The 23640-nt window shown below is 28.6% G+C and overlaps 1 protein-coding gene across 1 annotated transcript; it reads left to right on the top strand.

The window, feature by feature from the left end:
- Positions 1 to 9424: 9424 nt before the first annotated feature.
- Positions 9425 to 15214, top strand: LOC105844836 (uncharacterized). The gene is made up of 4 exons (XM_065803663.1): positions 9425 to 10303; positions 11889 to 12019; positions 12498 to 12722; positions 12997 to 15214. The coding sequence occupies exons 1-4, from the start codon at positions 9888 to 9890 to the stop codon at positions 14886 to 14888; spliced, it is 2664 nt and encodes an 887-aa protein (XP_065659735.1). The 5' UTR covers positions 9425 to 9887; the 3' UTR covers positions 14889 to 15214.
- Positions 15215 to 23640: the final 8426 nt, after the last annotated feature.

Genomic DNA, 23640 nt, shown 5'->3' on the forward strand with positions numbered 1-23640 from the left:
TTTTCAGAATATTAAATAAAATAGTTCCAATAGCGAAATTTATTTAATTTTTTTTTAATTTATATATTTGTTAAACACCCACTCTATATTACAAGTAAGGTAAATAAAAAGTTTCAAAAAAAATCTCTAGGATCTAGGAATTTTATTTTCAAGAACATCCTTAAAGATTGTTCTTTGTTCTTTTGAGTTCCAGAACTCAACTGCACATTTTAAGATTTTAAGATCCGTTTCAGGAATTATATTTTTTAAACCAGTAATTTTTATTTTTTCTTTGTGTTGCATTAGTTTCTCTATATTTAATTTATGACTATTGCACAGAGCCTTGACGCTATCTACAAAAGGTCGTGGACCTGATTCGTTGTTCAACTGCGACTTAAGAATATCAAATGTCATTTTATTTTTCAACAGGCGAATAAATAAGTTTATCTTATTTTGTTGCGTAATTATAGATATATCTTCAATACAAAATAGGGGATGTATATAATTTTTACTATGTTTTGAAACGTTTAGTAGTGACTTCAGTGCAATTCTTCCTACTATATCAAGCTTTTGCAATAACATTTCTTTATGGTCGCAAAGCTCAAGACCATACGTTAGTGTTGGAACAGCTAAAGTTTTATATAACTGGACAATAGAGTTTGGGTGAACAAAACGAATTCCAGCTTGAATTAAAGACTGTATTACTGCCCGGAAATGGGATATTCGGTTATCAATGTTTAAACGATTAAGTGAGGCAATTGGTGAATATTTTGTGTCCCATATAAATCCTAGATGAATAAGTTTATTGTCTAGTTTTATTTTTTGGTGGTTGAGTGTTATCGTGCATTTTTTAATTTAATGTGTTCCGGTGACCAAAAACTCGGTTTTGTCAGCATTCAATTTTATGCAATTTTCTTTTGTGTAAATGTTACAGATATTAATTAGCTTTTGTAGGCCAGAGAGGGTGGAACTAAGAAGTATAATGTCATCAGCATATGCTACAACACCCGTGTAGTTTCCATTTATTGATGTTCCTACGACACTTTCATTTTGTAAGGTTTCTAGTAGGTTTTGAGTGTAAAGATTGTACAAATGAGGCGAGAGAATCGATCCCTGTCTCACTCCTTGCGTTAGATAGAATGGAGTTGATTTGCAACCTAGATAAGACACAGAAGCACTACTCTCCCTGTATAATGACGATATTGTATTAACAATATACAGTGGTAATTTTTTATTATTGTACAGTTTCTCAAAAAGAATGTCCCAGTTGCAGCTGTCAAAAGCTTTTTCAGCATCAAGGGAACAGAGATAAACAGGTGAGTTGTTGTTGTTGTAGTGTTTAATTGTTTCACTAATAACAAATTCGGCGTGTAGGGTTGAGCTATTTTTGGTGAAACCGAATTGAAGAGGATGAGCTTCTTTTAGATCTGGACAGATTATTAGGATTATATATTCGATTAGTTTTGTGAAGATTGGAATGATGCTGATACCACGGTAGTTATTTGGATCAGTTAATGATTTTTTATAAGATTTAGCAAGTGGTATTATAAGTGATGTAGACATCGACTTTGGCGTTTGACCATGATTAAGAGAAAACGTGAAGAATTTTTTTAGCCATTCTATTAGGGCTTCACAACGCAAATATTTTAAATGTTCTGCAGAGATTCCAAAAGCATCTTTGGTTTTGTTTAATTTTAGGCAAGAGATAGCCGTTCTTATAATTTCATCTGATATTATTACAAAGTCAAATTTTGTACAAGGTGGAACTTGAAAACTCTTCGCGGTATGCGTTGTAGATTTAGTATTTAACCGTTTTTCAAAACTATCGGCGAATTCTCTTGTGATTGACTCCTTGTCCTTTTTATTATTTATTGTAAATAATTTTGAGTTTGCATCAGTCTGTATATTTCTAAAAGTATTCCAGAAGTTTTTTGGATTGGTATTTTTTAACATCTCGATTTTTATGTATTTTTTGTAAAGGTTATAGTTTTGTGCTTTCTTAACAGCGTTTCGGAAATTTTTTCGTGCAATTAGGTATTGGTTAAAAATGTGCGAACTTAAATCTTTTACGAAACCCGTGTCACGCCATTTCTTAAAATGAAATGTAAGAACTTTTTTACTCCTATTTAACTCGGGAGTCCACCAAAATTTCGAATATAATGATTGTTTTTTCTCAGATAAGTGTTGGCGAAGAGCTTCAGATGCACTTTTTGTAATCAAATTATAGATTTTGATAAGTTCTTTATCGTAATTGTTATTTGTAAGGCTAAGACTTTTAATATTATTATTTACGAAATCATTATATAATTGTATAAAACGTTGATTATTCTAAGCATAATTTGGAATGCTAATTTTGTCTGTCATTTTGTGAATATTCTCTTTGAGAGATCTTCCGATGAGTTCAATTACAATTGATACTGGCAAATGATCACTCATATTCTGAGGTGAAAAGGGGGCAACAAAACAGTTGTAATACCTAAGAGAAGTGTTTTTTGAGATAGCTATGTGATCAATATATGATGCATTTGGTAGTGTATTATGTTGATATGTTATCTTAGGGCCTGAACCTTTAATTACGTCCACTAGTTCAAATTCACTCGATTTTATAAATTCTGATAGAGCCGCGGAGTAATTATTTTTTAGTTACAAGTTATGAAAAAAAATTTGAATTTCTGAAATTTTTTATAAAGAACATCAAATTTTAGTCGAAAAAGGCATTAAACTGTACACATGGATGAAACAAGGAAACTCAAAGATAAATTATCTTTTTCTTTCGAAATTTTGCACAAATAATCTTGGTTATATTATCTAGTTCCTGAACTAAAATGAAGTTCATTAACTTATACCACTTTTCAGGGGGTCTACATGAAAAAATCATGAGCAATGAGTAATAACACTGTAAATAGAGCAGCTTATGTCTTGATTTTAGTTCAGTCTCCAGATCTAAGTTATAACTGCAAATGCTGAAAATAACAGCTCCATATTTTAAACCGATCTGGAAATATCTTGTTCCACGTAAAGGCAAATAGCAAAAAATGACATATTAAGAAAACAGCATTCTAAAAATATAAAGATAAAAAACAGTCTAAAAACTTCCAGAAGCATACGATTTTTTAGCTTCAAGTTCTTGTTCTTTATCAAATCAGCCTTTAGATAATCCCCTTAATTGAATTCTTCTTTTATTAATAAAAGTTTTTTCTTTTCTCTCCATATTACTAACACGACGCTTGTCCTTTTTCAATGAACCGGTTACAGTCTTACCACTGTGTGGTATATTTAGATACTCAAAAACGCTTTTAAGACCAGATGTTCCTTCATTAAAACTCAATATAGTTGAATTCACTCCAATTTCAAGGGTAGCTTTCTTCACAAACACATTTTTGGGACACCTAGACCAAATTACATTATTGATCCCTTCATTGCAATTTTGTGTTTCTCCATGAACACACTTTTTCAATAATTGGTCATCACTTAAATCATTGAAATCACTTAATATAATATCATGAACCCATATAGGTAGATTAACTTTTGGTTTATAATTGTCATTTCCCTGTCATTACACCAACTTTCAGGTCCTACAGGACATAAAACATGGCGTTGTGATTGACTGTTGAAATTGGTACAGTGAAAAAGTACTGCTCTAATGTTCTTTTTCATTTGGTGTATCTTTTGTGTATCATTTAATTTTCAATTTTTAGCAGTTTGGTGAATAGCCATTCCAAAATAGTTCTGGATGATATTCACTGCCCTTTTTGTCAGATTATTTTTTCCAGTTAACTTTAGTCCTCCATGTTTCTCTTTACGACGATTATGGAGACGGGTTGCAATTCTTTTCTGAATGTGTCCAATGCACTCTAAATTTTCTGGATTGATATCATACTCAGCGTAAGGATTACTTGCTACTACATAATTAAAAGAAGAGGAGTCCCCATCTCCAAGATAGTACTTATATATGAGTCCATACAATTCCAATGAGCGTTGAAAGATATTAGGTGCACCAATCCTTTCTATTGCCCCTGACAAGTTTGTGTGGTTTAAAGAACAATTGTGATTTGTTTTCCAGTTTTCATATTTAGAATGTTGTTTTCTGTTGAACCAAATTTGACACCCTCTGCAATACTTGCTTAATACATCTGCATCAACACATTGACCGCTACTTATAGCAGTAACTACACCATTAAGAGAAGAATGTCCTCGTTTCTGCCAAGTACCATCAAGAGAAACCTGGATTAATGGAACACCGGTAGTGGATTTTTCAACAGCATTTGCTTTAATTTCATTTGCAGCAAACTTCATACAATCTTTAGCAGCGAATCATAAGCAGCTTGAATCAATTTATGATTATGTTGAAAAGCATTTACATTCATGCAACTCATATTTGTAATATAAGCGAAACGACTCATAGGTTCATGCCCTTGACCAATCTCACGAAAAGCAATAATCATTCTTAAGTTAATATCAAATGCACTCCTGCCTTTACTTTGTGTGCTTTTGTCTGCAATATTACTTGTAAAAGTGCACCATTCATATGAACATGATGTGCATTTGATTTTCAAACTGTTTGAAAATCCCATTCTCTTTGAATCATCATTTTGTATGGTTAATCCATTTTGACAATCTGGGCAGCTACCAACTTGCATTAATATTTCTTTGAGAATAGGAAAATACATAATTAAATTAAAATCATCAGAACACTGTTTTTCATTCAATTTAAGTTTGCTAAGCTTTTTAGCACTACATGATTTTTTAGTAAAGTTGTTGTTACTATTTCGGTTTTACTTGCTTTTTGGAACTTGTTCCCAGCGAATGTCCTCTTCACTTTTCTTAAATGATTTTTTTTATTTCCCATTACTTTTTATATTAGCTATATCTAAATAATAAAAGAACTAAAATCCATAAACAACTTCATTAGTAAACATAAATATAAAGTTTTGTCCTTTATTCATCTCTTATATAACACTGAAAGTGAATGTAGTTTGTTTATTTTTTTTTTAATCTACGGTATAGAACAGATTTAACCATCATACTAAATTCAATTTTTTGAAAAGTATGCCAAGTATACAAAAATTAGTCCAAAACAAGAAAGAAAAGTGTGTTGATAGGGGCCGTTGCTATGGAAAATTATTTTAACCACCTCGTTTAAATCTTAAAATAAACCTTTTGTGTTTATTTTTCTGAAAAACAGATTTCAGAAATGAATTCAGGGATAATTAATTATCTTTAGACAATCTAAACTGAAAATTTGAAAAATTTGAAAAATATAAACTTGATTTCCTGGTAAACCACCTTAAAATCTCATTTAAATTTGGACAAAGCAATCGTGATTTTAGAAAGTTTTTTTTTTTAAATCTTTGATCTGCCTTTTTTCCCAAAAAACATTTTTACTTTATGTTACGGCAAAGTTTATCATTAAAACTTATTTCGTCTTATATTTTTTTTATATTTTACATTTTTTTATATTTTATATTTCATAATTCACAGACCTGATCTTTAACGGAAATATGCCGTCACCAAAATATCATAAAGACGCTATAATATTTTAAAATCGCCTTAACTACATCGAGTAGTTACTTTAATATATATATATTTATTTTTTTAAACAAAATAATTTACTCCCAACATAGCTGCAGGCAGCCACTATTAAGTTGGGTGTTACTAGATAGCAAAGAATAGTGTTAAGGAGCAAGGAAACGGCTGACTTAAAATTTTATAGGTTGTATAAGTCAGGAAAATATAAAGATGGGAGAGAGTTCCAAATTGAGGAAAATTAATTAATTAGAGCATGAAGAGATGTATACAGTTAAAGAATACAGCAAAGTCGCTGCTGAATAACAGTTAAGCGAGCTCGAGTTTTGTTTATGGAACTAACGATAATAGTTCCTTTGAGCAACGACCATGATAGTATTTATTAAAAAAAAAAGAAATATATGCAACTTTACGACGATGGGAGAGAGGCTCAAGCTTGGCAAATAAGGCCGGTCCAACTACGCTAACAATGCATTTTTAGACCGTATCTAAAAACGCATTGTAAGTGTAAAGAGAATAAGCATCATTAGAAAACCAGCCGAAATATTACAACAGTATTACATACAGAGACGATTAAAAGATTTGTAGAATATGTATGATTAAATTAATGGCAAGTATGACAAAGAGAAACAACCTTAATAAATGCTTAATTTGCGATCAATTGTACATGCGGTTTCTATAAGAGATTCTAAATAATAATCCAAGAAGACGTAAAGCAATGGACTCAGTGAGAGGGTTTTATAAAAAGTTGAACATTTTATAAAACTATTTTGTTTCAGAGAAATAAAAAAACTGATTCGCTTTCTTTTGTAAAACTATTTTGTTTCAGAGAAATAAAAAAACTGATTCGCTTTCTTTTGTAAAACTATTTTGCTTCAGAGATGAGGAACAAAAAACTGATTCGCTTTCTTTTGTTAAACTATTTTTTTCCAGAGATATGGAACAAAAACTGATTCGCTTTTTTTGGCAACAAGGTTGTTATTAACACAAAGGTTTATTTTTAGGTAACTGTAAAAAAATACGTTCGGTGATATATTTTCTAAATTATTAAAAACATTAAGTTTAATGGAGTCAATTTTTTAAGAAGTTATTTTGTGTGAGAAAACTGATTTTTAAAGTTTATTGTTCAAGTTTCTGATAAAGATGGAGAGTTTAAGCCTCTCATGAGCGTTTCCCCATAGAGTATTTGCGTAGTTGATGACAATAAATGATACAATTTCGCTAACAGGTGTTTAAATTAATATATTTTAAGCTTTAAATAGAATTTTAATGCATTTAGCAACTTTTGTGGATTATTAATATGATTCTCTCCTCCTCTAAGATTCTTGCTTCTAAGATTTTTGGCAGTAAAAAACTTTGTAACCTTTTCTCTTTTTAAGATTATATTATCGATTCAAGGTTTCGACATTAATGTGTCAGTTTCTGTTATTTGGAAGGTGGAAAAAAGACATAAGAGTTTTTATTAGGATTTTTATTCTTATTAAGGGTATCCTATGCTTCGGTCAAGTAAATAAAAGTTCATTAGTAAATCACCTACAAAAACTAAAATTAGAAATGATTAAATTATGAAAACTCATAAAAAAAGCTATTCAATGCAAAACAGGGGCAAAACCAACAAACCAACTCAAGTACCGCTGTCACTAACTCACCGGCTAATAAAAAGCTAATTACCAATTGTTGATGTTACTGCTGTAGATAATCTTAAATTTGATTTAATTTAAAAAAATATTATTTAGTAAAGATTTGATTTAAAAAAATATTATTCAGTAAACCATGTTAGTGTAGAAAAAAATTAACCAGTTAACCATGTTAGTGTAGAAATTATGTGGTTTTATATTAACTATGTTCTGCAAGGCTTCGGGGTTGCAAATAAAACTAAAGAGGCATTTTTTTCATTAAATTTTAAAGGTAAAACTGGTATTACTGCTATTTTATCTTGACCCTCAATTCCTATTCATGATACATCTGAACCATGATACAGTTATTTCAAGATTCTCAGGAATGACATGATATTGAGCAATTGTTCAAAAAGAGTTCATATAAAAAAATTATTTTAGAATTGGATGAATAATCTAAGGTTAGAATTATATTTTTATTGTTAGAAATATATTTTTACTGTTAGAAATATATTTTTACTGTTAGAAATATATTATTACTGTTAGGGTTAGAAATATATTTTATCAATAATAAACGTTCATTTATATCAAGACTGACTTGAATCAACATAAACGTGTTTGCTCTGCTTAATTTAAAACTTTATTTTTTACATGCGCGATAAAATACATTTGTTTGTTAAAGTAAATTTTACATCTTTAACTCCAAATATGCAGCTTTTAATTAAACCAGATCTTAAATTTTAGTGATTTTTTATTTATTTATTACAATAAATAAAAAATTAGGAAATGTATGGTTACAAAAATATATATGGTTACACAATTTTGTTTTCATAAATAATCGTTATGATACAGTATGACAACCATTCAAACGGGTCAAATTAACCGATATTATATCGATATTATAACCGATATTATATAGTAAATCTCAATCTATCACAGCAGTCTCAATCAATCACCGTTATCTCAATCGACCACCGCAAACATATCCTCAGGTAGAATTAACTATGCAAGATAAGTACATGATCATCGTATTTTTGTTTGTTTTTAAGTTTACTGTCTCATTGATGAAAAATACAATTTTTTACAAACCCTGTTGCTTATACATGTAATTTTCTTTTAGAACGTTCTGTATTTGCTCCATTGTTGGATGTTTTTAAATCTAAAATAGACAATCTCTTTCATGTGGCTTGAGCTATACCCAGATATTTGTTTTAGTAAAACGCCCCGTTTTAGTGATGCATGGGCACATTGCTTCGTCAGTTAAACCTGTCATTTTGAAAAGGACACAAGTTCATAACTTTACACAGCTACATTTAAGACATTTTTTATAAAGTAAAAAGTTTTGTTGTTTTTGAAAAGTTTTAATAAACAAACTTGTGTCCTTTTCTAAATGACAGATTAACTGAACTTTAAATTTTAACATTTTTAACTTTAAACCCACAATTGCTTGTTATATGTTATCTACTTATAAATGGATTTTTGATAATTAAATGAGCTAAAAAAAAAAATACAACTCATACAATAGTTTTATATGAGTTGTACTTGCCGTTGAAGTCCAACTCATACGAAAACGTTAATTAAAAATAAAGGAAAAGAGAAAAAACAATTTATTCAGATTTCAAGTTTAACAGTCATAACAAAATTAACAGTCATAACAAAGTTTAATAACATAATAAAGTTATTGGTTTGTGAGTTTATCTAAAAAAAGAATGAAAGAAACAGTTTATAAATTAAAAAAAATTAGTCAACCATAAAAATTAATTTTAAATAAATTAGATCAAATTTTATTCGATGTTTTAAGATTAGCGGTACATCTAAGCTTAGTCGAATGTTGTTAAACAAATGTTCTTTTACGAGGAAAAGTTCATTAAGCCGATTTAACTTGTTCAACAGTTTTTTCCAACTTACAAAATCTCATGTACTCAAGTTCAAGAGATTTTGTAAGCTGGAGACATTACAATCATTGGCAAACAACTATTTTTTCGATAAAGAGACTTTTTGTTTTTAAATTTTATGTTTCACAAGTGCTAATTAAACATTAAATTTTCTTTTTGACCAAATTTTTTTATAACTGACAAAACTTTTTTTGACGTTTAGCGAGTTTTTTTAGCAAGTGTTTTATAGCGAATGTTTTTAGCAAGTGTTTAAGGCATTTTTTGATTGAAAATTTTCATCTAAAAATGTTTAATATTTATTTTTTTATATTTTACACCCTTAAAAAGCTTTTTTTCTCTCTGAAATCTCAAATTCCAAAAATAAAATAAAATTTCTTAATGCACTTAAAATGGTGCAAAAAATCTTTTATACTAAAATTGAAAAAACATTCGAAGAAAATTTTTTTTTCTTGTTTACTTTTATTGTATAAACATTGTTTTGTACTCAATCATATTTTTAAAGTTTATCAAAAAACAGTCTTACACTGTTACTTACAGCTTATACTCTTTCTTGCCATATCGTACTCAAATCTAAATCACTGTTTTATTGTTAATTATTAATAAGAGTTGTATGATATATTTGGAGGATCTGGAATCGAAGATGTCCATTTACACTACGGATATTAAAAGAAATAAGGAAGTTTCCGGTGATATATATATATGTAATACAATCATGGTTGTAAATATCAAAAATAAACTTATAGTAAACATAATGTAAAAAGATTTTTAAAAAAGGATTACATTTCAAATTTTATTTATAACTATCTACAATATATAAACATAATTAAATGAATTAAACAGTGCTTTTTAAAGTTAAAAATAGTTCCGAATTATGGAAAAAAATGGTCAAACTTGTAATGGAAAAACTTGTAAAACATGTAAACCATCTCTGATGCTAGTAATTATAACATCAATTTGTGGATTTCTTTTTATTTTATTTTCAATACAATCTTGGTCAGAACGTCAACTTATTTTAGAAGCACGTGTAATTCAACTCGAAAACTTTCAAAAAAGTTTGTTTGTAGACAAACTTCATCAACTCAAGAGTTTCAATCGCGTCCGGTATGCATCAAATTATATTAATTCTAATTTTACTTTATTAAAAAACCAACTTGCAAAGATTCAAGAAAAACTTTTTTATGAAGAAAAAACTCTAAAAAAGCTAAATCGTAATAAACGAGACCTCGGTGAGAATGACAATGAACTGTCGTTTCGTTTACAATCTCAGCTGATATCTGTGTGCCGCAGGTAAATTATGACTTTTGACTTTTTGATTTGATGTTTCAGTAACTCATATTTCTAAAAAATTTTAATGTTCTAGTATTTCCTTAAAAATAAATCAAATTTAAAAACTGCGTACACATAACATAAAAGAAGAGTTGCTTTAATTGAACAGCGCCTTAATTGAAACATTGCATTTATTTTTGAGAAAAAAAAAAGAATTATAGCTATATTTTGAATTTTTCTAGTAAAACCCCTTATTTTCTACGTTTTAACAGATTTTGAAAGTTAGCCCTCAAAAAATGCATCAGTTTTTTTTTTGTGATCTAGTTTTGTGTTCATACTATATTGATTGCGCTGGGAAAACTATACTGATATGGGTTATACGGTTTTTTGTGTTTAATGCGATGGGATTTAAACTTACGATATAAACTGATCTCATAAGTTGCTGCAAGCATGATATAATAAAATAGTCCAAAGTTTCCTTGATTGGAACTATAAATTAGTAATAATCACTCAATCAGTAATAAAGTCAAAGGGTTGTAAAAATCGTTCGGTCGCACTTTGAAAATACTTAGTAATACTTAGATAATACTTTATTTAATGATTTTTTATCAATAAATTAAGAGAAAGTCATAGCAGTTGAAGTTTTTATACAATTTTTTTTTGTAGAATTTTAATTTTCCAGGGTAATATTAATTCTATTATAAATTTTGAATGAACTGTTTAAATTTTCACTGTAAAGATAAAAATCATTTTAATCAATTTTTGTTGATTTTACTGGGTTTTTTCAAATTGCATCAAAGTGTTTCAATTTAGGGATCCCTAAATTGGAACGCTTCCAATTTAGGGATTCTTAATCCAATCAAGGCAACTGGTTGCCGGGGACCAGTTGTATTAATTAAAACAAAATGATATATTTGCAAAAACAAATTTATTTTCAACAACAGCGCAATCAATTTACTCAAACTATGGTTAAAAGTATGTTTGGGTTGTCTGTTTGTTTTAATTAAAACATAAATGTTTTTATAGTTAATCCGTCTATACCAGTCATAAGGGTTCCAACTTTCCCCAGTCCACCAGTCATAAAAAGCATTTTATTAGATATTATTCTCTAAAAAAATAAAAAAAATGTGCACCAAAATCTAATATACAAAAAACTCAGAAGTTTATCTTTATGGATGGTTATCTATATGGGTGTCCTTTAGGTTTAAACTTAATTAAAATTAAAACACAATAACTTTAAAAATAATAGTAAGTAACTTTAAAATCAAGAAGTGTGTTAGAAGTGTATTATTAGTGCTCATTTTAATCAATTAAAAAATACTTTAGTTTCTGTCTCATTTTCTATTGTACTTCTATTATACTTTGTTTAAGTATTTTTAATAAAATATAAATTACTATTAATAATATCAGGTTTACCATTGAACTACCATTACCATTTCTTTAACGCTAAAAAGTAATATAGTCAGTATTTGCATAACAATTTTGCAATATATTTCATGTAACACATTTACGAAAAAAGTCGTGATTTTTTATCGTGTAACCCTTATTAATTAAAATTACGGTCCCAATCACAAATTATTTCTTCATTTTTCATTTTTTATTACAGTCTTAGTGAATTGCTTAAATGTTCTACAACTAATGTAAGCAAACCTAACGTAACTACCGCAAAGCTACCACCACAGCATAAGACTCCCAAAAAAAATTGTCAAGGTAGTAAGGGAGAAAAAGGAGAACCAGGTAAATTTTTCTTTTTATTGTAATCCTTTTAAATAAATAAATTTTTCTTCTAATTTAAATTTCTTTCATTTTTTTTTCTTTTTTTTTTCCTCTACTTGATATTTTTAGTTAGAAGCTACATTCTATTAGGTAAAGTAGTAATTCTATAACGTGCAACTGCATAAAGCTTCACTCTTCCTACCAGTGTGTAACTTCACAGTTCTCACTTTTAAGAAGAGTACTTTTTGTTGTTGTTGTTATTAACGTGCTTCAAGGTGACTAAACGGTCTTGTCCCAGAGCACCACGGATGAGCATTTAATAGAAAATTCACGCTGCTTTTTCTACTGGTGTCGTTTTAACAGATAAGCAGGTTTGTTTGATTCTGAAGCAAGCGCTCTAACCACTGCGCCACGGCTCTCAAGTTTTTGGTCGCTTTAGTTTCAAATTTATGAAAAAAAAATTTTAAAATTGTTTTCAGTTAAAAAAATAATTTTCTAGGTTTAAATGGTCAAATGGGTTACAATGGGCTTGACGGACCTCGAGGAAAGCAAGGGCTTAAAGGAGATCCAGGAGTTTGTGATTGCAAAATTTTAGATACAAATACAAATGAAAACAGCGAAAAAGATCGAAATAACCAAAAATTACAAAAAGAAGCGTTTGAATTAGTCTATACCGTATGGGGCTCATCAACTTGTCCAGATACAAGCAACACAATATATTCAGGTAATTTTTAACGTAAAAGTGACTACTTTAATAAAATTGTTTTTTTGTGAGGTGAGGTCTATGCTGGTAATAAAAGTTTAAAATTAGTTATGCTATTGTTATTTCAAAATAAGTTTTCATCAGATTTACAACTTGAAGTTTCAAAAATTCATATAATCGCATGACATAAATAAGTTGACTTCTTTTATTTAAAATGTGTTTTACTTTTTTGTAAAAAACGCAAAAAGGTAAAATGATTTTAAATAAAATTTAAAATTTATTGATTAATGTTTAGGTCAAGTTTCAATGAGTTTGCTTGCTCAGTCAGATGGTACATCATCTGGTTCAAACGCTGTTTGTCTTCCTATATCCGATCGTTTTTTTTCTAAAAACTTTAAAACAAGAGCAAAAAAAAGTATTCCTGCTGACAATACCGCTCAAAGTTTTAATATAAGCGTTAAAAAAAAAAAAGTGTTGCATTCAGGAAGCGCAACTTCTTCAAAAATGGAACTTAAAAAAGATGTTTTAAAGCAAAAAATACAACTACTAAAGCCGTCAATAAAACCTTCAATAAAGTCGTCAATAATGACGGACAGTTTAACCTTCAAAGGTACACCACATGTTCCGCAAGTTAAGTCAAATGAAAAACAAATCAGAAAGATCATTACAAGCCCCAGTCACGAAAACCATGGCAACAAGCTTCATATGCAAAAACACAATTTCAGCGTCTTTAGTGACACAAACCTAAATGATGAAACTTTAAATACTAGTCGTGATTGCAAAAAACAAACTGACGCAGAAAACAATTGTAGCCATTTATATAACAATGATAATAAAAGTTTGCTCATCAACGAAAGCTACAGTAGCTACCGACAGCATATATTAACAACAGATTTCAATAATAATAAAAAAGTAAATGAAAAAAACTACAAATTTAATAACTTAAGTTTTACTAAAGACATAAAAACATTCAATAAAGTAAGTCAAAGTATAGTAGCAGAAAACAAAGAAACAAAAATAAATGAAAATGAAACTAAAACAACAGTTAGTCTGAATAAAATTCCAACAACAAAAAAAGTTTTATCAAAAATGGTAACTGAACCAACAACTCAAAAAGTTGAACTAACACAAAAAAAAATACAAGTTGTCCCAGCAAAAGTTCCAGATAGTCAAGCAATAACAAAAGCTCCAGGTGGTCAAGAAATAACAAAAGCTCCAGGTGGTCAAGCAATAACAAAAGTTCCGGGTGTTCAAGCTATAACAACTTTTGGTTCAAGCAAAACAACTGCTAACGTAAATAATGTTTCTTTGAAAAAAACTACTCTTGTGACTAATTCAATTACTGTTTCAAAAATAACAACTCCTAATCATATAAAACTAGGTGTAAACTTAACTAACCCTGGTTCAATTAAAAAAAATACTCTTCCATTCGAAGTTATTTTTTATTCACCTCAAAAAATGGATGGTCCGACAAAAGCAACATCATTTTTAGATAAAGATGATTTGATAGCTAGTTCAGCTAAATCTGGCGATATTACAAAAACAACCGTAAGTTCAGCTAAACCAATTGACATTAAAAAAACAACCGTAAGTTCAACTAAACCAACTGACATTAAAAAAACAACCGTAAGTCCAGCTAAGCCAACTGACGTTAAAAATAAAGATAAAACTACTGCGAGTACCTTTATTACAAATAATTACTTGATAACTAGTGGCTTAAAAAAAGGCGTGACTGATCCAATTAAAAACATTGTTACTCTAACTAAAAAAACTGCTGATCAATCTAAACAACCATTTAATATGAATAATATTCAAAGTAAATATAATAGTAATGAGAATGCTGAAACTAATTTTGCAAAGTTAGTTGGCACTAGAAAATATGTTCCTTGTGCTTTGTGTAAAGCACTCGGAAAATCTGCACAAATTATGATACCTTCTACTACGGAATGTCCACCAGAGTGGAACATTGAATATTTCGGTTACTTAATGGACTACCATCACGGTACAAAACAATCTCAAATAATGTGTGTTAATGATCAGGCGTTAGGTATTTCACCAGAATCTGAATTTATAGCAAAAAAGATTATTTCTTCTTACTTATCACACATACAGATTGACTGCGATACTCACCCTTGTAATTCGAATATCTACAACGAGTTATTAAAATGCGTTGTATGTTCAAAGTGATATAATCAGTGATAATTTGAACCATTTGTAAACTCAAATTCAATTCAGAGTATAGTTTAAAAAAAAATAAAAACATTACGTCGTAAACTTGCATCATAGTTTCAAAATCGTATTTCATAAAATAGCATTGTAATCTCTTCATACGATAGCAATATAGATTCGTTATTCAATTTAAAAAAAGTTTTTACCAAAATAAAAAAATACATAATCAAAGAATTTTGAGTATGTACTAATACTCATTGTATTTATATATTATATTTGTTATTAATAAGAATTCTTTGATTAAATTATTTTAAAGACAATATAAAACCTATTTATAAACAAAATGTATTTTTCACTTATTTTTTATAAATATACATTTTTTAGCACCTAATAATAAAATTAGAAGTAAAATAATATTTTGTTAATAAAATTATTAGTGAAGGCCAAACCAGCCAAAAGGCCGGCCGACAACACGACTCTTACAAATTACAGCATTTAATACTAACAATATATATTTTCCACTGCCAATTTGGTTATTCATCAAAGTTTTAAATTATGTTCTTTGTTCTTTTAAATTCCATAACTAGAACGATTTTTTTTAAACATAATTTTTTTACATCGGCATCAACATGTATAATGTTGTTGGAAACAATTTTTTCAAGAAATCAAAAACTCTGTTTTATAAAATTTATTACTCCATTGCTTGAAATCTATCTATTAACTCTTATATATGAAAGATTATAAGGCTTCACAGAGTTAGGGTAGTAGGAGGATACAGGGACACTTAAGAAACAAACAAGTTGTGGATTAATCATATGTAACACTATTTTTTATAAATTTCTTTAAGTTCATTGATATAAGAAAACTTAAAAACAAAAAACCAATTTCTAAAAATAAGCTACGACAACCAAAGTAACAAAATTTGTAAAATAGAACAGTTAAAGAACATCAGTTATTTGTTGATTATAAAGTTTTAAAAATGAAAAAATACAAACTAATATTTAAACATGTTTAGACATTAACATCTAGAAAAAAATAACATACTCATATAAACTACACGTCTATACACCCTCATATAAACTACACGTAAATACACCCTCGTATAAACTACACGCCTATACACCCATATACCACAAAAAAGAAATAACTAAAATAAAGAAACTTTTTGTGATTTATCATAAAATCCTTTTAAACAAACAAATGAAAGAAAGTATTCTAAAAAATTAAGAAGCAAAAAACTAGTATATATTATTAAAAGTTAAGTAAAAAAAACTGGTTTATATTTTTAAAAGTTACGTAGGAAAAACTGGTATATATTATGAAACTGGTCAATATTATTAAAATTAAGATTAACCAAAAAAAAATTATGGATTACATTAATCAAGTGCGGTATGTGGTAGTGGTGTAGTGGTAAAGCGCTCGCTTCATAAGCGGAAGGTTCGGAGTTCGATCCCCACCACTTCCTTGGTAGTACCGCACCTAACTTGTTTCTTCGCGCAGCGGCCTTGTTTGTCAAGGTTCGTGTTATAGAGTTGAGAGAGGGTTATAACCACTATTAAGTAGCCTCCTCATCTGTAGTGGCTTTATCGGCCTTGAGGAGGTTAAAAAAAAAAAAAAAAAAAAAAAAAAAAAAAAAAAAAATCAGACAAAAAATGTCATGAAACTAATTAGCAACAATTTTAATTAGCCCAAAATCTACAGATATTATCTAAACCAATAACCTTTTAATTATTTTTTTGAACAACATATTTAAAATTTTTTTTTGATTCTTATCTTGTAAGGAGAGCTTGTAATGTTTTTAGACTCTTCATTGATTCTTTTTGTTGGTTTTAACTTGGGTATAAAGACATTATTGTCTTAACTTGGATAAGATCTAATGTCCCGAAAGACCCCACAGAAGTTATTTTACTCATGTTAATACTATTTAAAAAGTTCAATACCAAATATTTTTTTAAACCAGATTCTAAAAGAGGATAAATAATAATGTCTGAAAAATCTAAACTTTTTTCTTTGTTTCGCTTTAGAAAATGCGAAAATTTTGTCTTTCGCAAACTTGCTTTTGCATTTTGGTACTATGAACGTATTTTGGTACTTTTAAATTTAAATTTTGTTTACTATTATTAAATACGATAATTTAAAACGATTCATCAAAAGATTTTTTTAAAAATAATAATTTAAGCTGAAATATTAAGCTTTATGCATTAATATTTCAGCTTAAATTATTATTTTTAAATTGTCCCGATACGCCCCGCTTTACCCTACATTATTTGCATATTCAGTGATACGAACATAAATGCCATTTAATGACGATCAAATATTACATACTGAGAATATTATTATTTATGATGTTTTCAGCATAATTTAGTCTTGCCACTCACCATTTGGCAGACTGAATTCATTTGAGGTAAATCCTAGATAGGTATGTTTGCAGTACCAGAAGATATAGAGATGAAGTTGTGTGAAATATAGACATCGAAGATTTTTGACGAAATAGTAATCCAAAACCAAATATCATAAGGAAGTATCGAAAAGCTTTTTTTGTTTTTATAATTCTTGCTCAATAAAAACTCTGCGTGCTGAGTAGAACTGTTTTTGTTTGAAGCTAACTGGTGCGATTATTTTTTATACTAGAACATATAAGTATTTTGAGATATTTATATTTACGTATGTTGAGATATTTTAGAATTTTAGTAAAAAAAGGTAAAACCTTAACTGAAAGATGATTATCTGGATTATTCGGAAAATTTTTATATGACGTTAAAATTTTTTTCGGTAGAATAACTTTTGAAGTTGATAGGTCTTTTGGTACCTTCCTATTCGTTAAAATACAGTTATTTAGAGAGCCACATAAGGAGAATGTTATTACGCGAGTTTTGAAGGTGTTTCAAACTTACCTAATAGCTGGGGATTTATCATTATTTAGTTGTGTATTGAACTAGAGTTTAAAAAATTTTGTCTGAATTCTTTAACAATATCTTTTATGTTTTGCAATTTATTTAGTTTTTATTATACATGTTGTCTAAGAACTTCTGAGAACTTATAATTTGTAGATTTTCAATATTTATTATTTTTCATGGATCATTTTTGTTATGAACTGCTTTTAAAGCATCGCACGGTGGGGCAGAAAAGATTTAAAACTAGACTAAAGTTATTTTTTTTGTTTTGGAGTTAAATAATTATTTTAAGGGCACTTGTTTTTTTTTTTGTTCTTTTTATTACAATCTGAATAAAACTCGTGTTACATGTTAAAATAAATCGTTAAAATATATTATATAAATACTAAAATATATATATATTTTTTAATATAAAGAACGCGGAGACTCGCAGAAGACTACTAGGTCTTGTCATCGAGAACCGCTAGAACGTCAAATACAATAAAATAAAGTTACAAGATAAAAACTCTTGACTTGACAAAAATATAAATATCGTTAGTGGTCAAATATATTCAAAACTAAAATATAAAGCTATCTTATGAAGCCATCAAAACCAAGCATTCAAAAATAAAAAAATATGTCATCAATTTTAAAAATTATTTCTTTTAGTTTTTTTTTAAATACTCGATAACTCCATTCATGAGTAAAATCAAAATTTTTTAAGACTATTTTGTTCCATAAAAATGCTCCACGGAATGGAATGCAGGATTTGCCGATATTTGTTTTACATTTTGGTTGTCGTATAAAATTATTATTTCGGAGTATATATTTGTTTTTTTCTTTACATGAATATAAATCACTAAAAGAAACTGGACATACATTAATTTTACATTTAAACATAAAACAAAGAACTTTGAAAAAATTAACCTCATAAATATTAGGAATGTTCATGTTAAATAAAAGAGGCTTTGCATGAGTAAAACGATCTTTTAAATTTATAAGACGTGCTACCTGCTTCTGTTGACAATGGAGAGGTTTTAACTTACTTTTGTGCGTACTCCCCCACGCGACATTGCCATAACTAATTTGACAGTGTATCAAAGAGTAATATAACTTAATGAAAGTATGTCTCATTAAAATACTTCTTGATTTATAAAGAATTCCAATACTTTTGGATATTTTATGGCATAAGTTATCGATATGGTACTTCCACGAAAGATTTTCATCTATAATGATACCTAAAAAATTTGTGTACGTGATTCTTTTTATAGGAATGTTATCAAGAATAAGCACAGGCATTTTGCATGGTAGAATATGCTTTTATTCACTTAGGAAAAGTTATTCCCTAGATATTTAAACATTTGTTCACAATTATCGTTTTGATTGTATTTTCGAGTAAGGTTTAAAAAAAACTGGTAAGTGGTAAGTAAATCAAACGCTTGAATGAGTTAATAGTATTAAAACATATTCACTAAAATGATTTACGGTAACTCGAACTTAATGTAAAAAGTCACTCGAAAAAAGTTACTCAAAAACTCGATTTTATTCGTTTAAAATTGCTAAAAACAAATATCACACACAAAAAAGAACGTCATTAGTTCATGCGTTCATAACCTGGTTTCGTTTCCACGAAACCAGGTTATGAACGCATAGGTTATGGCAACAAGCCATGGTTATGGCAAACAAGCTTCATATGCAAAAACACAATTTCAGCGTCTTTAGTGACACAAACCTAAATGATGAAACTTTAAATACTAGTCTCGATTGCAAAAAACAATTCAATGTCAATTGCATCAATAGTTTCTATTGATGCAATTGACACGTTTCCACTAATACACACAAAAGAATTGAGCTAAACTATGAGTTCTACGGGGTTAAAGATCAGTCCTACCCTAAAAAAAAACACGTGGATAAGATGAACCAGAGACTCTTTTATACATTACCACGTAAAAATGTTTCATGACGCCTTTTTTCATTTTTGTCAAATGTCCAGTTTTGAAGCAATTCTGTTTAGTGTGCATCGCTAAAGTTTTTACGTACAAGGACCTATCTTTATTATTCAACGCATTCTTGTGTCAAAGTTAAGTTTTAACTATTGTTTATAGTTAAATGAGAGATTTTTTATATTTTTAAAGAACCGTTGTCCGCCGCAAATTAGAATAACTACAGTGGTTTTACATGAAATTATTGAAATTTTTGTTATTCCATGCATATTTTTCATAAAATCATTTTTTGGATTGTGGTATCTATTACAACTGATTACTAACTGAAAGTTAAAAAGTTGAGGAGGAATAACTTCATAAACGGTAACGATGAATCTTTAAAAGCCGCAATGTGGTTAATACAAGATAAACTAGAGAGGGTTTTATGTTGTTAGGTGTATGCTGAACCAGTGCCACTGATTATAGGGGAAGGTGTTGTACCTTAATACAAACCACATGTTATGTAGAAATTAAAAAATAAAAAACAAAAACAAAATATTTTACAACAAATCATAGCCACATATGTTCCCAAATATTGTAAATTTTGGATAAAGCTTGATGTTGTAACTTGAAACATACCATGTTTTACCTTGAAAGAGATGGTGTACTTTGAAACATATTTTAAATATGCGTTGAAAAGTTTATGTTGCCATCAAATAAAAAAAAATCATTAGCTACAAATTGTACAAATATTACTTTTATTATAGTTATGTATCTTTTGTTTATTAATGTCTAAATATATTAAATATTCTATTAAAATATTAAATATACTATTACAATCCTGAAATACATAAATTTAAGGTTCATTAAGCATTCTTTCGGTTTCATGATCCTGCAATCTCATTCTTCCTACATATTTGTTTGTACTTACGGCTTTCGAACTCAAAACATAATTCTTTTTTCTGGAGTATCGGTTAGAACGCGAGTTTTCCCCTTTCGTCTATTTTTAACATTCAATTTTCTAGGTGTCGCTTTTTGGAAGGGTCGAATTTTTTCAACAATTACAATGTCATTTATGTTGGATTTATTTGATGTTATGTCTTGTTTGTGGAGAACTGTTGGTCTCTTGTCATGTGAATGGGATGTGGTTAGTGTCATATTTTGTCAATAGAGCGTGGTTGGTGTCATGTCTTTTGAATATGATGTAGTTGGTGTCAAATTATCTTAATTTATTCGGTCAGTTACGTTAGATAATATAAATACATCGTCGCTAAATATATTGGAATCAAATGGGTAAATAACCTTGTAAAGGTAACCCTGAATCCTTTGACAATTTTAGAAGAAAATGACTGGGAAAGTTGCTTTTCTCAACAGGGGCAACTTCATGGTTATAGTTAAAGGCTTTCCTGGCATTATCACTATCATGTTGTTGACTGCTGTGTTATAATATATTTTTAAAGCCCCAAATACAGTCCTGTCCTGTATGAGGTGGAATCGTCAACAAAATAATGTTATTAGCCTTAGATATATCTGTAGCTTCTATATTAATATGGGATTCATGGTTATTCATTAGAAGTAGAACTGGATATTTGTCTGATGGTTTAACATGTCTTAAAAGTGGTATAAATAATTTTGCAAGAGTAATAAATTTTGTACACATCTGGATAAAAAATTTTTTTTGGGGGTGGGTATATGTTGTAAATTTTTTGGTAATTTAAAGACTGAGGTGTAACCTGCTTTTTTGAAAACTTTACTTAACTTTAGGCTAATATAATTCTACACGCAAGTTTTTGTATTAAATAATAAATTAGTAAAACTGATTGTTTTACTAATTTCTTATTCAATAAAACTTTTGTGAAAAAAACATGATAAACTTTCATTCATAAAAACTCAAAAAAAATTTTTGGATTCATTTTTTATTTAAAATCAAATCTGGCTTTAAAGGAAATTTCCTTTATGAAGCTTTTTTATGGTATAAAATATATTTTGTTTTAAATTGCATTTTCCTAAACGAAAACTAGTGGTTTAAAGCGTCGCATAGTTTATAGTCTATCTGTGAATCCAGCTTGACGTGTTTACTAATTCATCATACCGCATAACGGTTATCAAAATCTCTTATCTAACGCTCTTTTATTTCAAAGCTTTTACCGAAAAAACATTCAATGATCAAAAAAATATAGAAACTCAAGATGTTTTAGCGCTCATAAGACTTCTGATTTGCATAAAAAGGTTTATATTTACCTTAATAAAAACTAACACCTACAGAAGTTGGGAAGGATATTTTTAGCTCATAATTATTACTAATATTGCTCTCTACGTTAATTTTAGTTTCATTATTAATTGGACTCACGTATCGGACTTAATTAGGTGCCTTACAAAAAAATCAGATGAAATCAGATTTTGGAGAAAATTGCTGATGAATTGTACGACAACATAACTTCAAATCTGCTTACCTGGTTGTTCGATATTTATATCATATCTTCTTACTTGGTTGTTCAATATTTATAACATATTTGCTTACCAGGTTGTTCGATATTTATATCATATCTGCTTACCGGGTTGTTCGATATTTAAACAAAAGTTTTGCGATGTAATTTTTTTTTTCAACTTTATTTCTTGATGATGTTCTTTTCAATAACAACAAAAAAAAAAACAGAAAAAAATCCGAAATAAAGGAACAATCATACTTTATCTACACCTCAAGATTCCAACGGTAGAAGAATGATTGTTTTTTTAAAATAAAAATTTTAAATATAACTAAAAAAAAATTTTTTTTAAAGTTTCCTAAACACGAATATTAGCTTTATATTATGTTGGAGATAATTATTTCAAATATAAGCAACAAATGCTTACGCAAAATAGTTTCGAGACAAGAAAAAACACAAACTTTCTTTGGACCAAATTGATAAGGACATCTCAAATATGAATTGAAATCGAAAAAATTTCCTTAGGGGAGAGTGGGCCAACATGACACACTTTTGGTCTTTGCTTCGTAACAATTTTTTTAATATGCCTTTTTATTTAGGCGATAGGTTTATTTTATAGAATGAATTTATACCTACAAAATTAAAATTATAAATTACCAAAATATAACAAGTTAAATTTGTGAGACCATTTAAAGTCAAATTTAAAATTTGTTTCAAGGTACCCCACCCATGGGGTACCTTGATACACTCTATGAGCATTATTAAAAAAGTAAATGAAAAGTATAAAACATAGAGAAAGGGCAGATTTTTATTAGAAATATAAACAAATTATTAATTATAAACAAAATAATGCATCCAATGGTTCAAATCATATTTTAGAAAATCAGATAATAAATCGTTTTAAGTGTCGTTCTAAAGCGTGAATAAATAATGGCTTTGTATCGGAATGGGATCTCCTTGTATTATATTTACATAAATCTTTTGAAAATTGACTATAAATATTAAAAGAAATGATTTTTAAATTTGTTTATGATACAATGGAATACTGTTCTACAGTTTTGGGCTCCCCACAAATGCTGTATCAAGTAACCCCACACTTTCTAATAGAAAACAATCGCTTTATTTTTAATATCAGCTTGTTTTTTTATGATTTTGTTTAATGAAGTTAAAAGCTTATGGATTTTAATTTACAAAATAATGTCACTTATTGATAGACACATTGAATAAGGTACTTTAAAACTTATGAGCTTTAAAAACTAATGAACTACTTTGTAAACCAAAAAAACACAAATTTCGACCCCATACAGGCCTAATGATGTCAAATGATATAATTTTTTTTCAAAACATAGCTCTAGTAGTAACTGTTTCACTATATGAAAGTGGTTGTCACAACTTTTAAGATGCCTCCACAATTACAATGTTTCATGGTGCCCCATGTATCATGGTGCCTCACTCTCTCCTATATCAATGTATAATAGCCCAATATGTAATATATGCTTATCCTTCATGTAATTTAAAAACTTTAACTATAAATCTCAAAAATTCTCTA

Source organism: Hydra vulgaris, chromosome 08 (genome assembly GCF_038396675.1).
Source record: "Hydra vulgaris chromosome 08, alternate assembly HydraT2T_AEP".
Classification (NCBI taxonomy): Eukaryota; Metazoa; Cnidaria; class Hydrozoa; order Anthoathecata; family Hydridae; genus Hydra; species Hydra vulgaris.